Raw genomic sequence first — 24,084 nt, forward strand, 5'->3', positions numbered from 1 at the left:
AATATCGGCCGTCATGTCCGACATGGCGGTCGATATTTAAAACGCTGATTAAAAGTAATAGAAAGTATCTACAATTATTTCATCTTCCATCTACATTGTCTAATACTATCTTATCTATTTACATAGCTACCTACTTGCGTCTTTTTTCTTTTCTTTTTTCCTTCTTCTTTTTCTTTATTTTTTAGTAGCCACGTTTTGAATCACTTACTTTAGAAATATATTTTAAAAATTACTTGCAACAAACCCATCAAGATAGTGCATAAATATATTTTGGGTTTTATTTTCTTCTTCTTTTTCTTTTTTTAAGCGGCCACGTTTTGAATCACTTAGCTTTAGAAATATATTTTAAAAATTAGAATTTAATTATGGAACGTCTTCGTCCTTGAAAGAGTACTCTTTTTGGAGTCTCGGACCCGAAGTCTTTTGCTGCCTTCGATATTGCTGTTGTGACGCTTGATTAGCACCACCAGCCCAGCAGCTGCAGGTGCCTTGCCCTTACCACTGGAGGCGAAGTTTGAGTTCAGCGGATTAACCGTCGGTTGGTTCCTCTCGGCCTTCTTCCTTCTAAGGTCTCAGCCTGCTCCCCTCGGACCTTCAGATCCTTCCAAGTGTCAGACGGTGCTGTCCCCATTGCTTCCAAGAAATATATTTTAAAAATTAGAATTTAATTAGTATTAGGATAGTTTAAACTTTATAGGGGTATTTTTGTTTACTGAAAGATTTTCCCGAACTCGTACTTTTAAAGGGAGTATGATATGATTAACCAAAAAGATTTGTATAGGAGTTTTGACTTGGGCGGGATAAAATCTCAAAACGACTCCGTGTTAAGGGGATCCTTCAGTTTGAGGCTTATGTAAAATCTTGTTAGAATGTCTAATAGCTAAACAAAGCCTGTTCGGACATCTGGATTTGTTTTCTTATAGCCATCTTAAACTTCAAGAGATCATCATAGTTCCTGGTTCATTGATTTTTAAAAACAATTATTAAAAAAAACTTGTGTTAACCGAAATGCCATTTAATATTAACTGAAGAGTGAATGTCGTGACTTGGTTAGGATACAACTCAGTGTTAAATGTTATCCATGAGATTGAGTCAAGCTTACGTAGAATCATGATTACATCCTATCTCATCCTCATTCCTCCTAGCCTCCTCGTTTTGGGCCTGGTCAATTCAACTACCATATGCCGGTTACAGGCTAAGAATGCGGCCCAATGCTAGGAATCCCTAATGGAGCTCACATCATGTGGCAAAGTTGTCCCCTTTTTACTCAGCAGTGGGGCTGTCTCGGTAAAAGTTGCTCTTAAGTTATTTGGTGAAGCAATACTTTTAAGACAATAGAAGAAAATAACAACTACTTAAAAGAATACATTAAATGGAAATGGTTAAATCCTCAGTCTTATTCATTTCCTCTGTGAGAGCATTCTACAATATCTTATTATAAAAGAGTTCATTTTGAATTCTTGATTTCTTATATACATTGTAAATATTCAAGTATGTCCACGTGCAACTCACATGCATTATACTAGTGGAAGAAATTAAGGATTGTCTAAAATGTTAGGTGAAATAAAAGCTTTGTGTTTAATGCATGTTTCCGTGTACAAGTATGGGAGCAGGTGAGGGTCATGTGATGAAAAAATTTAAAGGATAATAAAATGGGAAACGAGAAGTAAACATGAGGTATGGCGATCATGGCGATCCTTGGTGTTTTTCTAAACTTTTTCCATGTCAGAGAATTCCATTAACCTCAACTTACTATTCTGTTTTTCGCAATCTTTAAAAGCCTTTATGTCCATCCACATATACCCCTGTGAGTTATTTCTCTCCAAAATTTCATCGACAATCAACCGTGAGGCCTTCGACAGATATTTCCCAAGCTCTTCAGCTTCATATTTTGCATCTTTCAGCTCATCCTCATCCCTTCCCAGCACCCACCTAATATTGAATGTATTACCGTGCTGCTCTCAAAATCTTAGATACAACCTATCCAACCTAGGATAGTGCCATGCATTTATATTCTTTAGTCTTGGTCACTGCTCTATGCGTGTCATGAGCACACTTTTACTAACCTTAATTGCTATGCTGAACAAGCCATGTAGTAAAAACCCTTAGTTCCTTTATCTCATAACTGAGATTCTGCATAATCATAGAATTCCACCTCACTGAAAGTCAACACATCATATACATCCGCGTTCAGTTTTTACGTCCAGGTTATTTAATCCTCACCAATACTGCATACACATAAAATAGCCGACTCGGACAATATCAACCCATATCTATGCTATCTGGGTTCTTTTAATATGGACCCGTACCCGTAGCCAACACATGTCGTACCTAGACACGTACCCAACATGTAATGTACCTATACACGATACTTTTTGGGCACTCCTTAAATATATGCATATATTTATTCAAACATTTACTCAATTCTATAATGTATGTTTAATTTAAAACACTCGTCATGCACTTGTTGGATGCATACATACATACATACATGTGTATATATATATATATATATATATATATAAGTTATATATATATATATATATATTATATATATACTATATACTTAGTAAGTCTCCTATCAATTACAGTTGATGTTCACAAACTTCCTAGCCACTCAATTTAATAATATAAAAAATCTTTTTCATATCATTATAAGGAATACCTAGGCAATATGAGGTGGTGGTAGGAATAAGTTTTGGTGGACAATTTTTGCTATCCACTTAAGTTGACACAAGTTTTACTCTCTCTCTCTCTCTCTCTTATATAATATATTATATAATATATATATATATATATATATATATTAAGACTCCTATCAACTTAAGTTGATATTTACCAAACTTCCTAGCCACTCATTTATTAATATAAAAAATATTTCATATCATGTAAGGATCCCTAGGTAATATGAGTGGCTAAAAAGTTTGGTGAGTAACTTTTTGCTATCTACTTAAGTTGACACAAGTTTTGCTCTCTCTCTCTATATATATATAATAATAATAATTCTGAAAGGAGTTATACTCCGACTCAGCCCAACTCATGGAGAACCATTGCTAAAAAGAGCAATGTGAGTAGTCTTTCTCAAGCCTTATATAAGGGCATAAATGATTTAATAAGAAAGATACTCCTGAACCATTTACTTATATTGTTAAAAAAGAAATTAAATAGACTTCTAAACAAATTACGAAAACAATTCTATATTTAGAACAAGAGGACATTCCCAGGATGAATGATCCAGATAAGCTTCGTCAGAAATATCTGAATGACAGTTACTATCCAACCCTATCATTAAAATCAAGGGCATGGATGAAAACATTGATAATACAAAAGGGAATGGAAATAACTCATTTTTGGAGCATTGAAAATCACAATGTTCCACCAAGTTTCAGTAAGTGCATTATTCAAGAAGTCATACTTCCAAGAAATTGGGCTATTAATCCTAATCAGGAATTACTATTGGTAAAATCCAAGAATACCAAAGAGTTATACTATTTCAACTATTGGGATTATAAGCATGTTTTTTATAATATTTTCTTATATCAAAATCCCAAAAATAAGCACACTTGGCTTATAAAGCTGTGTCCGGAAGCAGTTCGTAAAGGACTTCCTGCTTGGTTTTTCCAATGGTGGGAAACTTATGGTGCTGAATTAAGCATTATTCCAGAATCAATTATGAAGTTATACTCTTCATGGGTAGATTCTCATCCAGTTATGTCTAAGATATATGAAAGTCAAATTATAGATGATCTCTGTCCAATTTACTTCTTTGCAGAAACAGAGATTCCATGGATTTGAACATGGTCCTTTGAATCGGATTGGACTATTTCACATTTGCCGATCTTAAAAAGAAAGTTCTACTGTAGATGGTGGACTGACATTCTAATAGAAGAAAAAGTCAAGCAAGCTGAAGAAATTATTCAAAAGAATACTACTATTCTTGAAAATAATGAGTCAAGAAATCTAGAAAGAAACCCTATGATTAAAATAGCAAAGATGATTAGAAGGAAATATCCCCAAGCTTCTGAATCGAAAATCCAACAGAAATATTTAGAACATTTAAAGAAGTAATTTTTCGAAGCATTTGACACTAGTGATACTAGAAGTCACAGTTCTACCGGAGAAGATACTCATATTCAAGATACACATGATCCCGATGATATGTGGGGTGAAGCAATGAGGACATTACAAGATATTAATATTCCAGATATTAAAGGTAAAGTGATTGCTTAATAAGTAGCAGATATTTTGAGTTGAGCCTCGGGGAGCCACTCAAAAGTAACTTTTCTAAAAGAAGCTTTTCAAAAAAAAGGAGATTCCATTACTGTGTACTTTAATAAAGTACCTTTTCAAAAGCAGATGCCAACTTTAATAAAGTAGTTTTGCGGAAAGAAGATGTCACGTCCTCTTCGAAGTTTGTCGAAATTTCTAAAGCATCTTTTGAGACGTTTATAAATAAGGAAGAGAAGGTTTGAGGGCATAGTCTGGCAGAAAATAAGAATATTGTAAGAGTGTTTTGAGTGTTTGTAAGAAAGTACTTTGTAAAATATAAGTGGATAATAAAGAAGATATTATCTTCCAAGTTGGACGACTAAAATTGTAAGTATTTACTTTCTGTATTTAATTTCTGTTTGTTTTTATTTCCGCTTTACTTATGGTATTAGAGCCATGTTAGGCTTATACATGTCTGAGTAATTTAATTCTTACAGTTTATCTATATGAATGTTAGTTAATAAAAATGTAGAATTGATTTATGTTCTTTTATTTCTTTTGTTATTAATCTAACATGAAAGTATGTGGGACGTCACCAAAGTCGCGCAGTGTAAAACCCTGTTGTTGCCGGGATGGCTTGGTTAGGATAGTGTATGTTGTTGACAGACGTGCATACTTTGGGGTTAGATTACAGTTAAAAAAATAAAAGAAAAATATCTATTCTACATCCTTATTAAATAATTTTTAGTAGATAAACTAGTAAGAATCATCATGACAGACATAGTTGAAAGCTCTGTTGGTAAAAAATCCAGTTATGCTGGTAACAAAGTAAAAAATGCACAATTAACAGAATATATATCTGATATAGAATCTCTTAATAAATGGTCTATACCCGATGTTCCTAATAAAGACATCTACAAAATTGGATTTTTTGACTATAAATCTTTAATCAATATTAAGACCCTAGAACGATCTACTACAATCGATAGGGATGAGCAAACAATCCAATTACTTGGACCAGTTAACATAGAACCATATATGGAAAAATATAAATATATTCATGTAGGCTTAATACGGATAGCCTTTAGACCTCTAACATTGCAAGGATTAAATGCATCTTTATTAGTATGCTTAACAGATGCTAGATGTTTAAACTGGACCCAATCATTAATGGGTATAATAGAAACAAGCCTTAGCAATGGACCTGTTTATTTTAATGTATATCCAAATTTAAGTCGACCCGAATATTTTAGAGGCAATAAGTCTAAACATAAAAACACATGGGTATAATTTCATACCATGATCTGAAACTATTGCAATTATATATAGGATACATTATAAAATATTAAATACTTTAGCTCCTAAAGCTAAAACACATTCAAAACCAGGAAAAACTGTGTTAGTAGAAACTAATGTTTTATTATCAAATATTGTTGCCAATAGACAGATCAAATGGGTTGTAATTAATTTCCCTGGCAATTGGGTAATACCCAATGATGTTCAACCTTTACCAGTTATAAATCAAGATATAGATCAGATTGTAAAAACTGCTGATGAAAAAGTAGAAATAATTTTTAACCCATCTAGAACAATCAGACTATCTGACGTCACAACTGTATCTAGAAATTCTATTTCAAGATCTGGATCTTATAGAACAATTGATGTAAAAGGTTTAAATATTTTTGAAAATAATATTCCTCATGTTTTATATAAAGAGAGAAATTCTCCGTCAAATTCAGAAGTTAGTTTTAGAATGAAATAATAAATTTTGAAGAAAACAGTTTATTAAGAAAATTCCTAAATCAGGAATTTCAACAAGAAAAACATAAAAAATTTAGAAAATAGTTTTTTAATATTTTTAATAAACAAGAACATTTAAACTGGAAAAATGAATATTATAGACAATTAAAATTAGAACAAAAAGTAGAATTTTTTATACATTGGTTCATAAAGAATTATAGAATATTATAGACAATTAAAATTAGAACAAAAAGTAGAATTTTTTATACATTGGTTCATAAAGAATTATATTCAAGACCAAGAAAATAAAATAAATACAAAAAGTAGAATTTTTTATACATTGGTTCATAAAGAATTATATTCAAGACCAAGAAAATAAAATAAATCTAATAGAAGAACATTATAGGATCTGTTTAGACAAAAAGTAGAATTTTTATGAATGTTAGTTAATAAAAATGTAGAATTGATATATGTTCTTTCATTTCTTTGGTTATTAATCTAACATGAAAAAATGTGGGACGTCACCAAAGTCGCGCAGCATAAAACCCTGTTGTTGCCGGGATGGCTTGGTTAGGATAGTGTATGTCGTTGACAGACGTGCATGCTTTGGGGTTAGATTACAGTTAAAAAAATAAAATAAAAATATCTATTCTACATCCTTATTAAATAATTTTCAGTAGATAAACTAGTAAGAATCATCATGACAGACATAGTTGAAAGCTCTGTTAGTAAAAAATCCAGTTATGCTGGTAACAAAGTAAAAAATGCACAATTAACAAAATATATATCTGATATAGAATCTCTTAATAAATGGTCTATACCCGATGTTCCTAATAAAGACATCTACAAAATTGGATTTTTTGACTATAAATCTTTAATCAATATTAAGACCCTAGAACGATCTACTACAGTCGATAGGGATGAGCAAACAATCCAATTACTTGGACCAGTTAACATAGAACAATATATGGAAAAATATAAATATATTCATGTAGGTTTAATACGGATAGCCTTTAGACCTCTAACATTGCAAGGATTAAATGCATCTTTATTAGTATGCTTAACAGATGCTAAATGTTTAAACTGGACCCAATCATTAATGGGTATAATAGAAACAAGCCTTAGCAATGGACCTGTTTATTTTAATGTATATCCAAATTTAAGTCGACCCGAATATTTTAGAGGCAATAAGTCTAAACATAAAAACACATGGGTATAATTTCATACCATGATCTGAAACTATTGCAATTATATATAGGATACATTATAAAATATTAAATACTTTAGCTCCTAAAGCTAAAACACATTCAAAACCAGGAAAAACTGTGTTAGTAGAAACTAATGTTTTATTATCAAATATTGTTGCCAATAGACAGATCAAATGGGTTGTAATTAATTTCCCTGGCAATTAGGTAATACCCAATGATGTTCAACCTTTACCAGTTATAAATCAAGATATAGATCAGATTGTAAAAACTACTGATGAAAAAGTAGAAATAATTTTTAACTCATCTAGAACAATCAGACTATCTGACGTCACAACTGTATCTAGAAATTCTATTTCAATATCTGGATCTTATAGAACAATTGATGTAAAAGGTTTAAATATTTTTAAAAATAATATTCCTCATGTTTTATATAAAGAGAAATTCTCCGTCAAATTCAGAAGTTAGTTTTAGAATGAAATAATAAATTTTGAAGAAAACAGTTTATTAAGAAAATTCCTGAATCAGGAATTTCAACAAGAAAAAACATAAAATTTTTAGAAAATAGTTTTTAAATATTTTTAATAAACAAGAACATTTAAACTGGAAAAATAAATATTATAGACAATTAAAATTAGAACAAAAAGTAGAATTTTTTATACATTGGTTCATAAAGAATTATATTCAAGACCAAGAAAATAAAATAAATGTAATAGAAGAACATTTTAGACAGTGGAAAACCTCTACAGGAAAAATTATAAGATCTGTTTATCCTCCTATAGATCCTCTTTACTTAATAGGAGTTCATCCGTCTACTATAGAGATTATAGCCTTCATAAAACCTAATGAAATAAATAAAGATCATATAAAAGAATTAAGTAAATTAATTAAACAAAATAATTATACTAATATACATCTTCAAACCTTAGATGAACAAATAATCAGAATTGAAGATGCAATAGAAAAATTAATTACTAAAATAAATGATGTAATACCATCATTAAAATTGTTAGAAAAAGGAAAAGTTCCATTTTCTAGAACTGAGAATACTAATATAAAACCCCCGATAGATATATCAGGATTTAAAAAAGATGATAAAATTACTTCAAAAATTATTGATATATTAGCTAAGAAGCTTAGTAATGCTAGAATACATACATTAAATCAAGCTTCTACATCAACAATAATATTTGAAGATAATAGTTCTTCAGATGAAAAAGAGGAATCTGATAATACTTCTGGAGACAACTCCTAAACAATTATTTGTTGTAGAAAATCAATTTACAGAAATTAATAAAATTAAAAATGCTCCAAAAAGATTAGAAAAATATTATTATAAAAGACCAACCCCTGCGGATGTCTTATTTGAAGAAAATGATACATTCATTCAAATAGACTATAATGGTAGAAATATCTACGAATGGAATATTGATAGGTTATCAGATACCCAAATATATGCTACTATCCATAGGATGCTTATGTATTGTATAATATGTAAACAAAATGGAAATAGTGATAAAATGATAGCCTCTTAATCTTATATTACATGTGGCTTTACTGGTATCCTTAAAGGATGGTGGGATAATTATTTATCCCCTGAAGCCAGAGGAGAAGTATTAAATGCTATGAAAATTGAAAATGGTATACAGCAAGAAGATGTTGTATATACTTTAATGTTAGCAATAGCACACCATTTTACTGAAGCATATCTCGATGATGGTGAAAGAATAAGAACATTATTACAGAACTTTCGTTGTCCATCATTAACCCATTTTAGATAGTATAAAGACACTTATCTTAGCAGAGTCATGTCTTTGAATGATGCTAATAGTTCACATTGGAAAGCCAAATTTATAGATAGCTTACTAACATTATTTGCTGAAAGAGTTCGAAACAAACTTTGAACAGAATATAGAGGTTATATACATTATGACAATTTGTCTTATGGGTATTTATCTAATACCTGTATAAAAGAAGGCTTAGTTCTTTGAAATGATTTAAAATTAAAAAATCAATTAAAGTCTCAAAGACTTACTAAAAGAAAAGAATTAGGTGAATTATGTGAACAGTTTGCATATGATCAAAACATTAGTTTTATCATCTTTGTGATCTTATGGGTATTTATCTGAAGTATTTTTATCATCTTTTTTAAATCCTGATATATCTATCGGGGGTTTTATATTAGTATTCTCAGTTCTAGAAATTGGAACTTTTCCTTTTTCTAACAATTTTAATGATGATATTACATCATATTAATTAATTTTTCTATTGAATCTTCAATTCTGATTATTTATTCACCTAAGGTTTGAATATGCATATTAGTATAATTATTTTGTTTAATTATTTTACTTAATTCTTTCATATGATCTTCAATTATTTCATTAAGTTTTATGAAGGCCATAGTCTCTATAGTAGACGGATGAACTCCTATTAAGTAAAGATGATCTATAGGAGAATAAATAGATCTTATAATTTTTTCTGTAGTGGTTTTCCACTGTCTAAAATATTCTTCTATTAGATTTATTTTATTTTCTTGGTCTTGAATATAATTCTTTATGAACTAATGTATAAAAAATTCTACTTTTTGTTCTAGTTTTAATTGTCTATAATATTCATTTTTCCAGTTTAAATGTTCTTGTTTATTAAAAATATTTAAAAACTATTTTCTAAAAATTTTATGTTTTTTCTTGTTGAAATTCCTGATTCAGGAATTTTCTTAATAAACTGTTTTCTTCAAAATTTATTATTTTATTCTAAAACTAACTTCTGAATTTGAAGGAGAATTTCTCTCTTTATATAAAACATGAGGAATATTATTTTCAGAAATATTTAAACCTTTTACATCACTGGTTCTATAAGATCCAGATCTTGAAATAGAATTTCTAGATGCGGTTGTGATGTCAGATAGTCTGACTGTTCTAGATAAGTTAAAAATTATTTCTACTTCCCCATCAGCAGTTTGTACAATCTGATCTATATCTTGAATTATAACTAGCAAATGTTGAAAAGCATTGGGTATTGCCCAATTGTTAGGGAAATTAATTTTATCCCATTTAATCTGTCTATTGACAGTAATATTTGAAGATAAAACATTAGTTTCTACTAGCACAGTTTTTCCTGCATTTGAATGTGTTTTAGCTTTAAGTGCTAAAGTATTTAATATTTCATAATGTATCCTATATATAATTGCAATTGTTTCAGATCCTGGTATGAAATTATACCCATGTGTTTTTATGTTTAGACTTATTGCCTCTAAAATATTCGGGTCAATCAAAGATAGACTTAAATTTGGATATACATTAAAATAAACAGATCCATTATTAAGGCTTGTTTCCATTATACCCATTAATGATTGGGTCCAGTTTAAACATCTAGCATCTCTTAAGCATACTAATAAAGATGCATTTAATCCTTACAATGTTAGAGGTCTATAGGCTATCCGTATTAAGTCTACATGAATATATTTATATTTTCCATATATGGTTCTATGTCAACTGGTCCAAGTAATTGGATTGTTTATTCATCCCTATCGACTTTAGTAGTTCGTTCTAGGGTCTTAATATTGATTAAAGATTTATAGTCAAAAAATTCAATTTTAGATGCCTTTATTAGGAACGTCGGGTATAGACCATTTATTAAGAGATTCTATATCAGATATATATTCTGTTAATTGTGTATGTTTTACTTTTTTACCAGCATAACTGGATTTTTTACCAACAGAGCTTTCAACTATGTCTGTCATGATGATTCTTACTAGTTTATCTACTGAAAATTATTTAATAAGGATGTAGAATAGATATTTTTCTTTTATTTCTTTAACTGTAATCTAACCCCAAAGCATGCACATCTGTCAACGACTTACACTACCCTAATCAAGCCATCCCGGCAACAATAGGGTTTTACACTGCGCGACTTTGGTGACGTCCCACATACTTTCATGTTAGATTAATAACCAAAGAAATGAAAGAACATATATCAATTCTACATTCTTATTAACTAACATTCATATAGATAAACTGTAAGAATTAAATTACTCAGACATGTATAAGCCTAACATGGCTCTGATACCATAAGTAAAGCAGAAATAAAAACAAACAGAAATTAAATACAGAAAGTAAATACTTACAATTTTAATCGTCCAACTTGTAAGATAATATCTTCTTTATTATCCACTTATATTTTACAAAGTACTTTCTTACAAACACACTTACAATATTCTTATTTTTCTTCTAACTCTCTGCCAGACTCTGCCCTCAAACCTTCTCTTCCTTAGTTATTTATAAACGTCCCAAAAGATGCTTTAGAAATTTCAGCAAACTTCGAAGAGGACGTGACATCTTCTTTCCGCAAAGCTACTTTATTAAAGTTGGCATCTGCTTTTGAAAAGGTACTTTATTAAAGTACACAGTAATGAAATCTCTTTTTTTGGAAAGCTTATTTTATAAAGTTGCTTTTAGAAAAGTTACTTTTGAGTGGCTCCTCGAGGCTCAACTCAAAATATCTGCTACTTATTAAGCAATCACTTTACCTTGAATATTTGGTATATTAATATCTTATAATATTCTCATTGCTTCATCCCACATATCATCGGGATCATGTGTATCTTGAATATGAGTATCTTCTCTGGTAGAACTGTGACTTCTAGTATCACTAGTGTCAAATGCTTCGAAAAATTGCTTCTTTAAATGTTCTAAACATTTCTGTTGGATTTTCGATTCAGAATCTTGGGGATATTTCCTTCTAATCATCTTTGCTATTTTAATCATGGGTTTTTTTTTCTAGATTTCTTGACTTATTATTTTCAAGAATAGTAGTATTCTTTTGAATAATTTCTTCAGCTTGCTTGACTTTTTCTTCTATTAGAATGTCAGTCCACCATCTACAGTAGAACTTTCTTTTTAAGATCGGCAAATGTGAAATAGTCAAATCCGATTCAAAGGACCATGTCCAAATCCATGGAATCTCTATTTCTGCAAAGAAGTAAATTGGACAGAGATCATCTATAATTTGACTTTCATCCATCTTAGACATAATTGGATGAGAATCTACCTATGAAGAGTATAACTTCATAATTGGTTTTGGAATAATGCTTAATTCAGCACCATTAGTTTCCCACCATTGGAAAAACCAAGCAGGAAGTCCTTTACGAACTGCTTCCGGACACAGCTTTATAAGCCAAATGTGCTTATTTTTGAGATTTTGATATAAGAAAATATTATAAAAAACATGCTTATAATCCCAATAGTTGAAATAGTATAACTCTTTGGTATTCTTGGATTTTACCAATAGTAATTCCTGATTAGGATTAATAGCCCAATTTCTTAAAAGTATGACTTCTTGAATAATGCACTTACTAAAACTTGGTGGAACATTGTGATTTTCAATGCTCCAAAAATGAGTTATTTTCATTCCCTTTTGTATTATCAATGTTTTCATCCATGCCCTTGATTTTAATGATAGGGTTGGATAGTAACTGTCATTCAGATATTTCTGACGAAGCTTATCTGGATCATTCATCCTGGGAATGACAGATATATGTATATATGTGTGTGTACATATAACTTGTTGGATAAGGGTTAAGTTCATTTCTGCCTTAAGGACTACGATTTCAAAGGATTGTTTATATATGTTGCTCAAATATATGATTATATCCCATGAGTTTCAGCCAAGGTTATAAACCCGGTGCCTAGGTGGGAGCCTAAATAGGGCCTAGGTATTTTCTTATCTTTTATTTTTTAATTACAATCATTATTATCTAAAGCACTAGGCATCCTTAGATGCCAAACTAGTGCCCACCTCTTGGGCATTAAGCCTACGAGGATATTTTTTTTATTTAAATGGTGACGGAGGAGATTTTGCTTAAAGACGGAAGGGTTAGAGGATGTGTTCGTACTCGATGGAGGTAGATGGAGAAGTTTGGAGGAGGTTAGAGGATGCAGAGACAACAAGGGAGGAAATGATGACCAATATGTAAGCGGTGCAGTCTGCATAAGCCGTGTCCATGCCCTAGGTGCTCCTAAGACCTATGAGGCAGCTTATGTACTGCTTGGCCTAGGCAGAAGCTTTTTAAAACATTGGTTTTAGCCGTTTCCCTATTTCCTACCTTTTACAAATTTATCATGTCCCATATCCGCATCCATACCCATACCGGTGCAACTTAGACTCACATGCTTACCGAATTCTACATATGATAATCCATATCAATCACCTATCCAACTGTTTGCGATCATCTTAGTCATATATATCTAGTCTAGTTTAGCCTCGTCTCAGATTCATCTCCTCCACTATCACTCTGACATTTACATTGGTGCATTTATACACACTTCGCAGATTCCCACCTCTCTCTATGTATCATGGACACCATTACCCTTCACTGTCATACACATATGCTTAACCATCCCCAACCGCACTTTTTAGCTTTTGCACCTACTAATGTTTGGTATCAACCATCAAGTATTTTATTCATATGACTTTGGCTTTATTCTGATGAGAATAACGATGTTCAGTGTATTCCGTACGGGTATTATATATCTACTCCCACCTCCAGCTTATACCAATGGATACATCACTTCAAAATTTCACCCTATGACTCTTAAGGGCAAAGCCATAATAGGGTGAGTAATGAGGGAAAATCAAATACGGTGAGTGATGAGGCAAAATCTGATGAAGTGCCTCCGACAAAATTTCAAACCTGTTCTGATAAATACTAATTTTGAGGCAAGGTATTCGACCCAAATAAGTTCCAGGAACTTAGTTTCAATCATTTGACATCAAATCCCATGCCGTGACTACCACTAGTCTCTCACATTAGTTGGGTTATGTGAGTACAGTTAGTATAGGCTTGTAGTGATGTTCTTGGAAGGGTACAATTAGCATGCACTACATACTCTAATGAGTGTGGCTAATACAAACTTAAAAATAGGTCAATATATGAATTTGAAGATCTCACACAGTGATTATGAAAAATGAATGAATAGACTATTTTAGATATCAAGCCATAAGTTGCATGAGATAAGTACGAATCTCAATTTGATTAGCATGAATCAGAATCTAACTTTCCATCCCAATTTCAATTTTCACAAGCTTCCATATCGATGAACCCACGTAATGTCACTTATTCTGCCATCATTATATGCAATAACGCATTAATGCTAACATAGCAAGACAACAAACTCCACCATTCTGGAACCTCACCTAATATCATTATCTGGCAAATTTATGAGTTTAATCTTTAAAACTTTTGTCTCATATATTGGATATTATCAAGAGCAAGTAAACCCAAATATGAGGGATGCCCGATATTCACCTCACTTATGAGTGGAATTGTGCAAGGCTGAGAAACCACTGCTTCTGGTGGCCCTGCTGGATACCACTGCTCTGAATGTTACAATTGTAGCTGCTGGCCTGCAGTTGTTGCTACGAAATTTGAAGGGGAAAAGCGTTAGGATGTGATGGCCTGTATGAATTGATTGGAGAGAAGAATTGGGGCTGGTGTTGCTATGTGTTGATTCAGCTTTGAAAGAGGATAACTAAATTGAGGAGAAGAGACGTAATGGGTTGAGTATGTTTATGGGGAAGCAGTGTGGAGTGTGCTAATTTCATATTAACTTTTTTTTTTTTTTGGGGGGGCGGGAATAGTCAAGGAGAGATCAATATTTAAGTGCAGGTGAGGGAGAGATACATAGCTATGAAAGTAATTAGTTCCATTGGTGATTTATTTAAATGGTTAAGTGTATAAGAATATAAGAGCATGCCATACATATAAGATTGCAAGAGCTTGCCATACATATAAAATTGTGTTAGTTATGGTATTACTTAAACTAATTAATCGATTTGCTAATAATTAATATTGCACAACAATAATGGACAGATTTAACTCCTTGATAACCATGATTTGCTTATTTTGCACGGTAATTTTTAAATTCCCAGAACATATCGCCTAACAATTTCCTTTTTTCCGGGGACTGCAAGCCTATGACTAATGTGGTTCATGAGAATAATTGTATTAAAATATAGTGAAAAACGTGAACTGCTACACTTAAATAGCAAAGAAACACATATAGATGAATGAGGGATAGACGAAGTGTTCATTGGATGGGAGCCTCTTAGAGGGAATAGAGGAATAGTAGGGTGAAGGGTAGTTGGGTCATTTTGTGGAATCTGAATCCAGTATGGAATAGGTTGCCATACTTGTATCTCTAAAATATCTCCGGCATCTTCTATCTGGGTGTTCTCTCAACCCTTTTGTATCTTGATGTACCTGTTTGTGCTGACAGATACCTTTTTTTTGTACATTACAAGCCTTTATGGGTGAGTCTCAGCACATTCAAGTGTCTACCCTGTTGTTGTTAGCGAATGCGGATAAATATAACATTATGGGTCAATAGTGTTCAAGCAGTGTTTATATGAATTGCGAATGTTTTATGAATAAGTTGTTGTGAATAATTTATAAAATATTTGAATTTCTTATTAGATTATGATCAAATTGACATCTGAAGATTAATGTGAAGCGTGTGCGATGATGAAAGTTGGGGTACTATTCTAGAAGGTTCAAAAGTTAGTTAAGGTTCTAACTAAGGATGGTGTGTTAATTTCCAGGCTTATACTGCAGAGCTAGAGTCTTTAGTGACGCAGCTTGAAGAGGAGAATGCTCGGCTGTTGAGACATCAGGTAGTGGCTTTGCTTGAATTTTGATCATTTTATGCTAGAAATTCACGGAGAATGTAATGACAATTTGCAATATGATTTTATTGTTAGTTTTGGTGTTAACAAATGTTACTTTTGATCTTACTGAATGTTTTGCAATTTTTATGCTCCCTGCAACTGTCTACAACTCTAGTAACTATTTTGTCTGTTTCCACAAAATTTCTGATGTTTATGAAGGACAATATTTGATAGATTGAGGGTAAGTTCCTTGTTTAAAAAGTGTACTATTTCATGTTTATGCCTAAAGGCTTAATGTTGTATTAAGTGCGGGTCTTTTTGAATTTCGTAATGAAGCTTGATGCTTCTTCCCATCTTTTGAGTTTTATTTCCTTTTAATTTTCAACAACAGCAAGATACGCCACGAATTGTCACGTTGTGATATTTTTGTGAAATCATTGTATTGAATAAAAGAAACTTCATACCGAGGTTACACGGACACTTCATCTAGGCTCCCGTACCCGTGTTCGACACTTCCTGTATGTGTGCTCGTGTTGGATACTCCTTGAACACTTCTTGAATATATACATACATTTATGTAACACATGTTTTAGTTTAAAAAGCTCGTGATACACTTCTTGAATGTATATTTTACACTTCACCTCAAATTTATGCAACTCGTTGTACACAAGAGTAGTTTGTTTTAGCACATACCTAGTTCATAAGTATGCTTTTAAAGAGTCGTTTGGATATCTAGTTCAAAAACGAGGGGTTTTCAATTTATGATCTACTCATAAAAGAAACATAAAAATGGTGTAATGTTTTTAGTTCTCATAATACGTGAATGAAAAACAATGTCGGCCTCATATAGATTATTAATTTTAATATGTATGTATATAGTCGTGTCACAGTATCCTAACTTTTACAGTTTTGTTGTCATGTATCCACATCCATGTCCGTGTCCGCACTCACCCGTATCCGTGCTACATAGCTTTATACATATTTAGATAAACTATGCACACGAGCATTATTCTACAATCCAAATGTTTTCTTAGAAAAAAGATTGTGTAATTGTTATGAAAACCCAGTTTGACAACTTGTTATGGAACCCACTAATGCCTTTTTTTTTTCATTACAGCACCCCTGCTGTTAAACAAACTGTTACAAGCTATTTAATTTCTGCCTTTTTCTCTAAAATACCCCTCAATAAAGCTTCTCTTCTTCCTCAAACTATTGTGAAACCTATCTTTCCTCTCTTCACATCAAACCCAAGTAACTATGGCCATTAACAAAGAGAAAACTAAATGAATATAAAGTTGATCTCCTCAACCCTTTGATTTTAGCCTCTCTTTGATGTAACTTTTAATTTTTAATATCTCCTCGACCCTTTGATTTTAGCCTCTTTTTGATGTAACTTTTAATTTTTAATGTTTGTCTTGCATTTGGGAGAAAGAGAAAGTATGTTAAGAGCAAGAAGAAGAGGGTATTTTTTAAGATAAATGGATTTTAACAACTTTTTAACAACATGGTGTTTTTCTAAAATGAAAAAAATAATGTTAGGGGGTTTCATAATAAACTGTCAAACATGAAGGGGGTTTCATAATAGTTACCCAAAAAAATTACTTCTGGAGTTGTCTATTTTGAGTTTTGAAAGAAATAGTTATCTGATTGCTCCTCTGACCTAAGCTTCAAATGATTTCACATTGCAGGAGGAAAGAAAGAGGAAGAGGCTTAAGCAGGTAACCAAATTTATAGGTTCTGGTTTTCTGCTGCATCTATTGTGATGATTATTCTTTACTTTCATATCAGCTGCTACTATTTCTAGCATGTGGGTGCTAACACAACATATGTACTATTAGAACTAGAAAGGTGTTGGATGTCAAAACCTTCCCCATGGATGCTATTTCACTTGCTCAAGATGGGGGCACCCATTTTAATTGTTATTTCCCGTATTCTAGTTGGCTGTTGTTAATACTGCACAGTACCAAAATTGGAATTAGATTATTTAGAATTCAAAACCAAGAAAGGTCCGCACTGCTCCAAGCATCAAATAATCTGTGCCTGGGTCCAGCTGTTGCGTTGTGCATTACACATATATGGACTTAATCATGCGACTGATTCCTTTGATGTGCTTGTGCATTGCTTGTGCCAAGTCTTAGTATAATTTAAGATAATTGTAGGTTTTTAACATTTACTGAGTACTATGTACTGTCTCCAACAATTCGTTGAAAATCTCTTTGACCATTTGAAAGGGTTCCCTAAAGTTCTGACATTAGTTTAGGGCTTATGTTTATGGATGGTACAGATGTCTTCATATTTCTTTATTCTTGAATTTTATTTGGTTACCCAATTTTCTTGGGAGTTGACTGCTTATGTTTTTCCTGAGACATTTTTTTTCTACTCAAATATATATGATTAGGTATCTCTTGGTAAATTGCTGGTGCAATGGGTTTTATGGTGATTTTTTCTACTGATTCCTAACCCTGCTTCTGAACAGAAGTCAAAAGGTTGAATATGAGAATTCATAATGGGGGAATATATCAATTGTTCTTTATCCCTTTTGTTCCCTTCCAGACTATTTGCATCATTTTCCTCTTTTCTGTTTTCCAACTTTGCAGCATCCTTATTTGGTCCAGGCCCAGGCCCAAGTTAATTTGGATACTTTAAGCCACATGATTCATATTTCACCTTGCTATTTTACTTAAATTTGTTATGTTTGATGATCACAAGGTTCTGTTTCTATTTTCCTTTTATGTTTCTCAAAGTGGATCTAGTCAGCAGATGACGGTAATACTCCCGCAGAATGATCATTTAATAGGTTCAGGTTTGAGTTTCTGCCGGTAGGTTAAACAATTGTTTTTACTGTGGTTTTGTATTACGTTATATTTGGTGAACAACATGGATTTGCTTTCTATAGCACATGATACTTCAGCTGTTTTGAGTTTTTCTCGTTTTTCTTTAACTTTTTGCTTCCATTACTAATCCACCTGAGGAAGCCATTTACATCAAGCACAGGCTCAACATTTTTTTTTATTTCTTGCATGATTTAGTGCATATAACTGGTATTAATATATGGTGGACCCATCTTTCCATAGTTTTCTGTTGGGGTGTAAATAATTGACTTCTCGGCTCGAGGGGTCGTTTGTATTTATAAGATTGGCTTCTTACAAACTAATGATTAATGTTTTACAACAGAGGAGAAGGGAATGGTCTTCCTTGTTTAACATGGGTTCATTAGCAGCGGTAGAACGCCTCTCTCGGTGCTTGCGCCGAGTTTGCTTCTCTTGGACGATCCGATCGAAGTTATGGTTGAAGTTTCAGTGCGCTGTAGAGGCTCTGGAGTGATTGAGTTCGACTATACCCGAGCTTGAAAAGTATCAAAGCGGTGAGCTTGGAGAGAGCTACAATGCAAGAGTTTGCAAAGAGTTGATGAATCTCAAATCTGAGAGTTTAGATTGAGTCTACCTCAACAATCCAAGCAAAGAGCTAAGAATGTTCTACCTAGCAAGTGAGCCAAAACAAGTCTCTGATTGAAAAGCCTTACCAATAGAAATGCTAAACCTAGCCAATCAACCTCTTTCACGTTGGCTGAAGGAGATTTTAAATAGGCAAGGGATGGCATGGGTCATCCCTTGATTTGTAGGATTTGAACACCAATGGGTGAGGAGCATCATGTTCTCCCCTAGCTATGGGATGTGACCACTATAGGGGTTATGAGAGCCATGCCTCATCATCACCCAGGACGTGAGAAGTGGGTAGGCCCACTCCCATAAGCAAGCAGCCCGCTTGCATTGTTCAGACGAATCTGGCAACACTACGAGCGAGCTTGAGAGTTGTATGAATGCTCAGGCGATCTTGTAGGCGAACTTGGCGAACAGGCGGGGTCATCTGGCGTGCCCCTCCAACGTGTGAACTGGCGTTCATTGGCAAGCGGACTTCGTGCGGGCGAACTCCCTACAGGCGTGTCTGGCTCGTGCGGGCGAGCGAAGCATTCAGCCGAGGTTAAACTCGTGCTGGCAAGCTCCCATAATTTGGCGAGCTTGATTCATGCGGGCGAGTCAAGCTAACAGGCGATGCTTGAGCTCTGCAGACGAGCTCAATAAACATGAGAGATTGAGCTCTACGAGCGAGCTCCATAAACAGGGGAGATTGAACTCTGCGGGCGAGCTCTGCAGCGAACTCAATAGACAGGCGAGGTTGAGCTTTACGGGCGAGCTCAATGAACAGGGGCGATTGAGTTCCGCGGGCGAGCTCAATAGACATGCGAGGTTGAGCTCTATGGGCGAGCTCAATGAACAGGGGCGATTGAGCTCTACGGGAGAGCTCAATAGACAGGAGAAATTAAGCTCTACGGGCGAGCTTAATGAATATGGGCGATTGAGCTCTGCGGGTGAGCTCAATAGACAGACGAGGTTGAGCTCTACGAGCGAGCTCAATAAAGGAGAGGTTGAGTTCTGCGGGTGAACTCAACAATTGGGTGTGATTGAGCTCGAGCGGGCAGGCTCTGCTGGGCTTCATTGAATGCAAACAAGCCCAAGCTATTGGCAGGCAGGCTTTGACATTTAGGTAATTTTCACTGCCTACAAGACCCTCTTCAAAGTTTTCAGACCTAAATCACATTGAATATGGTATGAAATACTTTGAATGAAAAGACTCACTGCTTCTCTCGCTCAGGCGAGTTCAGACGCCTTTGTTGAGTTCAGCCTCTTTGGTGCAGGCAAGCTCCAAATGTGCAGGCGAGCTATGTGTCCGTATGTGGGCTTTTGCGCTTGCCAGCTAAGGCACGCCAGCTCACATTGAATGTGATCTGATGGGGGATGCCTCGTCTTCACGTGTTCGATTTGAGCCATGGATTTGGTGGCGTTTCTGATCTCAATCGTCGTTTCGACGAGATATCGTGGTCTTTCTATCTGAACCGCCTCATCTCGGCCGTTCGTCTGGATTCCGAACGTCCCACTGTCTGGAACGCGATCGTCACCGTTCGATTCGAACTGTCGAATTGAACCGTCGCAGGCGATCTAAGCCGTTCGTTTTTTTTGCTGTGATGGCGAATCTCAGCTGTCGGGGTTTCACCTATATAAGACGTTCGTCTCCCTTGTTGGGAGTCTACTGTTCCATTCGAAATTCTCAAGCCTTCGAAGAGGACTCGAATCCTTATCCTCATTTCCTCTTCTCTTCGAGCTTGTAATGGCCCTCGAGAAGATTGCTTCCGAGGGGAGGACAACCTCTTCTTCGTCCGTTGCTGCTATGGCCGTCTCCAGCGTGACTTAACCTCGCTACGGTAAATTAAGGACCGTGGGATCGAAAATGGAGGAGATGAACAGACTCCCGTTCATCTCCTTACAATCTTCGCCTACTCAGGCGAGGTTCCGCTATTCTGGCGAGCTTAGCTATCAGGCGAGCTCCTACCTTGTCAGGCGAGCTTCTTCCTTGTCAGGCAAGGTTTGTTTGATAGGCGATCTTTGTCAACTCGCCTGCATGATGGGGCTCGCCTGGACTTTGTAGGCCGCCTGTTCTCAAGTCTTAGAAAATTTTCGATCTCTTGAGTTGAAGTTTTTTTTAATTTCCTCTCGTTATTTTTCACAGCTCAAGAAGAAGTATCAACTGTTGTGTCTCGCACTCTAAGATCTTCTGGGAAGAAACCCCTCTCTAGAGAAGAAGCAGACCGATATGAAGAGATCATCCGCAAGAGGAGGCCAGCAAGATCGAAGCCTGAGCCTATTGTGATATCTGATGATGAGGAGTTGCCCACTCAGGTGTCCGCTCGGACATACTCCCCACAGCTCAAGTGTAAGCCTGGCTTTCCTGAACCGGCCAACATAGGGGGTTCTGGATGGAGGCCACATGTTGATGATGACGGGCCTCTCCTCAGGGTGCAGCCTATTGTTGTAATGGCCCCAGGTCAAGAATTTTTCTCCATACCTCAGATCCGTGCAGGGGCTCATCCAACGGTTACAGAATACTATGAAACAAGCAGCCTCCATCATCTGTTCTGGTTGGGAAAGTTTTATGATTTGCTCCCTTTTGTAGCAGATAGTTTTAAGGATATTCAGCGTGAGGACGACCTCCCGCTGGCTAGACGATGTGAGCAAAGACTCATTCACTTGAAGAAAGTTATGTACCGCTTGGAAGAGTTGGTATGTTCCGACACACGCGATGAGGTAACGTCGCTCATAATCGAAGCCCAGATTCAGAGGATGCATGAGCGCAAAGTCCGAGCGAGACGCATATTGGAGCAAGAAGTCATCGTCGTGGATTTACACGAGCAGCAACGTCGTCTACAGTCTAAGATGGACGCTAATAACAACATTGCTGATCACACAGGGATCAGAACTGCCTAGGGTGAGGCGACTCTAAAGGACTTCCAAGGTGAGAGCGTAAGAGTTCACCGTGTTATTACAAAGGAACTGCAAACTCTCCAGACTCTGCTCGAGAAGAAGTGGATGTTGAAGCTGTCACCGTTCTTGCTGAGGCCAAGCTTTAGAAGGAAGAGGAGGAGAAGATCCGAGCGGAACAGGCAAAAGAGCTGGCCCTTGTCAAGACTTAACTTGCCTCCTTCAGCATGCTGGATCTGATTTGAGACACCTTTTTGTATTGTAATGATTTTGTTTTGTGGTGTCGTCTCAAAATCTATTGCTTGCGAATGAAATTATGCCTTTGTTCTATTTTTTTTTTTTTTGACTTGTGCATATGCTTTCATTCCTTCTGAATAGCTTGAGACGGGTTGGTTGTCCCTTGGTCCAAGCGAGCTTGGATGCCTTAGATGAGTTGAGCCTTTCAAACGAGCTCAATGAGGTGTAGGCAAGCTCGAGTCATTAGGCGAGCTCGAGTTATGGACAGGTGAGCTCGAGCTGTTTGACAGGCGAGCTCAAGCATTAGACGGGCATGAGCTGTTTGACAGGCGAGCTCAAGCATTAGGCGAGCTCAAGCTGTTTGACAGGCGAGCTCAAGCATTAGGCAAGCTCATGAGAGTGGTGAGTGAGCCGCGTGTTTGCTCACCAGATGAGGGGAGTGGGCACGTCAGATCACATTAAACGTGATCTGACAGGGGCGCCTCGTCTTCATGCGCTTGCTCTGAGCCGTTGATTCAGCGACGCTCTCGATCTCCACCGTCGCTTTGATGGGAGATCGCGTCTGAACGGCCAGATCTTGGCCGTTCATGTGGAATTCTTCGTGACCGTTCGATTCGAAGTGTCGAATTAAACTGTCTGCAAGCAATCCGAACCGCTCGCCTCGGTGAGGCTGGCAGATCTCGATCGTTGAGATTTCGCATATATAGCGCTCATCTCCTTTGTAGGGAGATCACTATTCTCACGAACCCTCTTGCTCGAGCCTTCTCAGAGAAAACTCGGGCTTCCCAAGTTTGAGATGGCTCCAAGAGTTAAAGCATCTGCTTCGAAGGGGAAGAAGGAAGCTTTCTCTTCCTCCGTTGCCCAACTATTACAGGCACACCCGTCGTGCCTTTAACCCATCGCGGTAAGTTTAAAAACTATGGAACTGAACCAAGTTCATGAACCCATGAGACTGGGAAGATGAACAACGTTTGTTCATTTTCCATGACGAACTTCGTCGACTCCGGCGATGTTCTGCTGTTCAGGCGAACTCCACTTAGGCGAGCGTCATTTATCGGGCGAGCTCTGCTTGGTAGGCGAGCTCTGCTCTTCGACAGGCGAGTCTTGTTTGGCTGGCGAGCTCTGCTTGTTAGGCGAGTTTTTGCCTTCATCAGGAAAACTTTGTTAATTCGCCCTCATGATGGGGCTCGCCTGCTTCTTTTTTTTATGTCCTCTATTTTCTTAAGACTTAGAAATTTTTAACCTTTTGAGTTAAAATTCCTAACTCCTTTCCGTTGCATTCTGCAGCTCGAGAAGGGATTCTGGTTGCTGGACCTCATAATCTGATAGTCTGGGAAGGAACCCTTCTTTAGAGAGTAAGCGGCTCGTTATGAGGAGCACTTTCGTAAGAGGAGACCAGCAGGATTTGAGCATGTTCAACCTGAACCCGTCATCCTCTCTGATGATGAGGAATCCACTCCCGCCTCTGCCCTGCAGTCCCCAACAACTTTTTGGTGTTTTAAGAAAAGCGTTTATTTTTTGGATTTTGTAAATGGTCAAGTCAAAAAATCGCTCCGGTTGCCAAACACGTTTCATTGTTTTTTTTGAAAAAAAAAAACGAAAACGACAAAAACGCCATGGTTACCAAACACTCACAGTTCATTCGTTTGGATACTATGGTGTTTATCATGTTGTGTTTTTATAAAAAAAATACCATAGTATTGTGTTTTGTCCGA

General features: G+C 35.5%; 1 protein-coding gene across 1 annotated transcript in view; it reads left to right on the top strand.

Moving 5' to 3' along the window:
- LOC109836561 (G-box-binding factor 4-like) overlaps window positions 1-24,084 on the top strand; it is a 42,419-nt gene that overhangs the window by 5,347 nt on the left and 12,988 nt on the right. The window contains exons 2-3 of the mRNA XM_020404489.1: window positions 15,753-15,824; window positions 17,507-17,536. Of these exons, the coding sequence (XP_020260078.1) occupies window positions 15,753-15,824; window positions 17,507-17,536 (102 nt within the window). The remainder of the gene's footprint in view (window positions 1-15,752; window positions 15,825-17,506; window positions 17,537-24,084) is intronic.

This window comes from Asparagus officinalis, chromosome 4 (assembly GCF_001876935.1).
Source record: "Asparagus officinalis chromosome 4, Aspof.V1, whole genome shotgun sequence".
NCBI lineage: Eukaryota > Viridiplantae > Streptophyta > Magnoliopsida > Asparagales > Asparagaceae > Asparagus > Asparagus officinalis.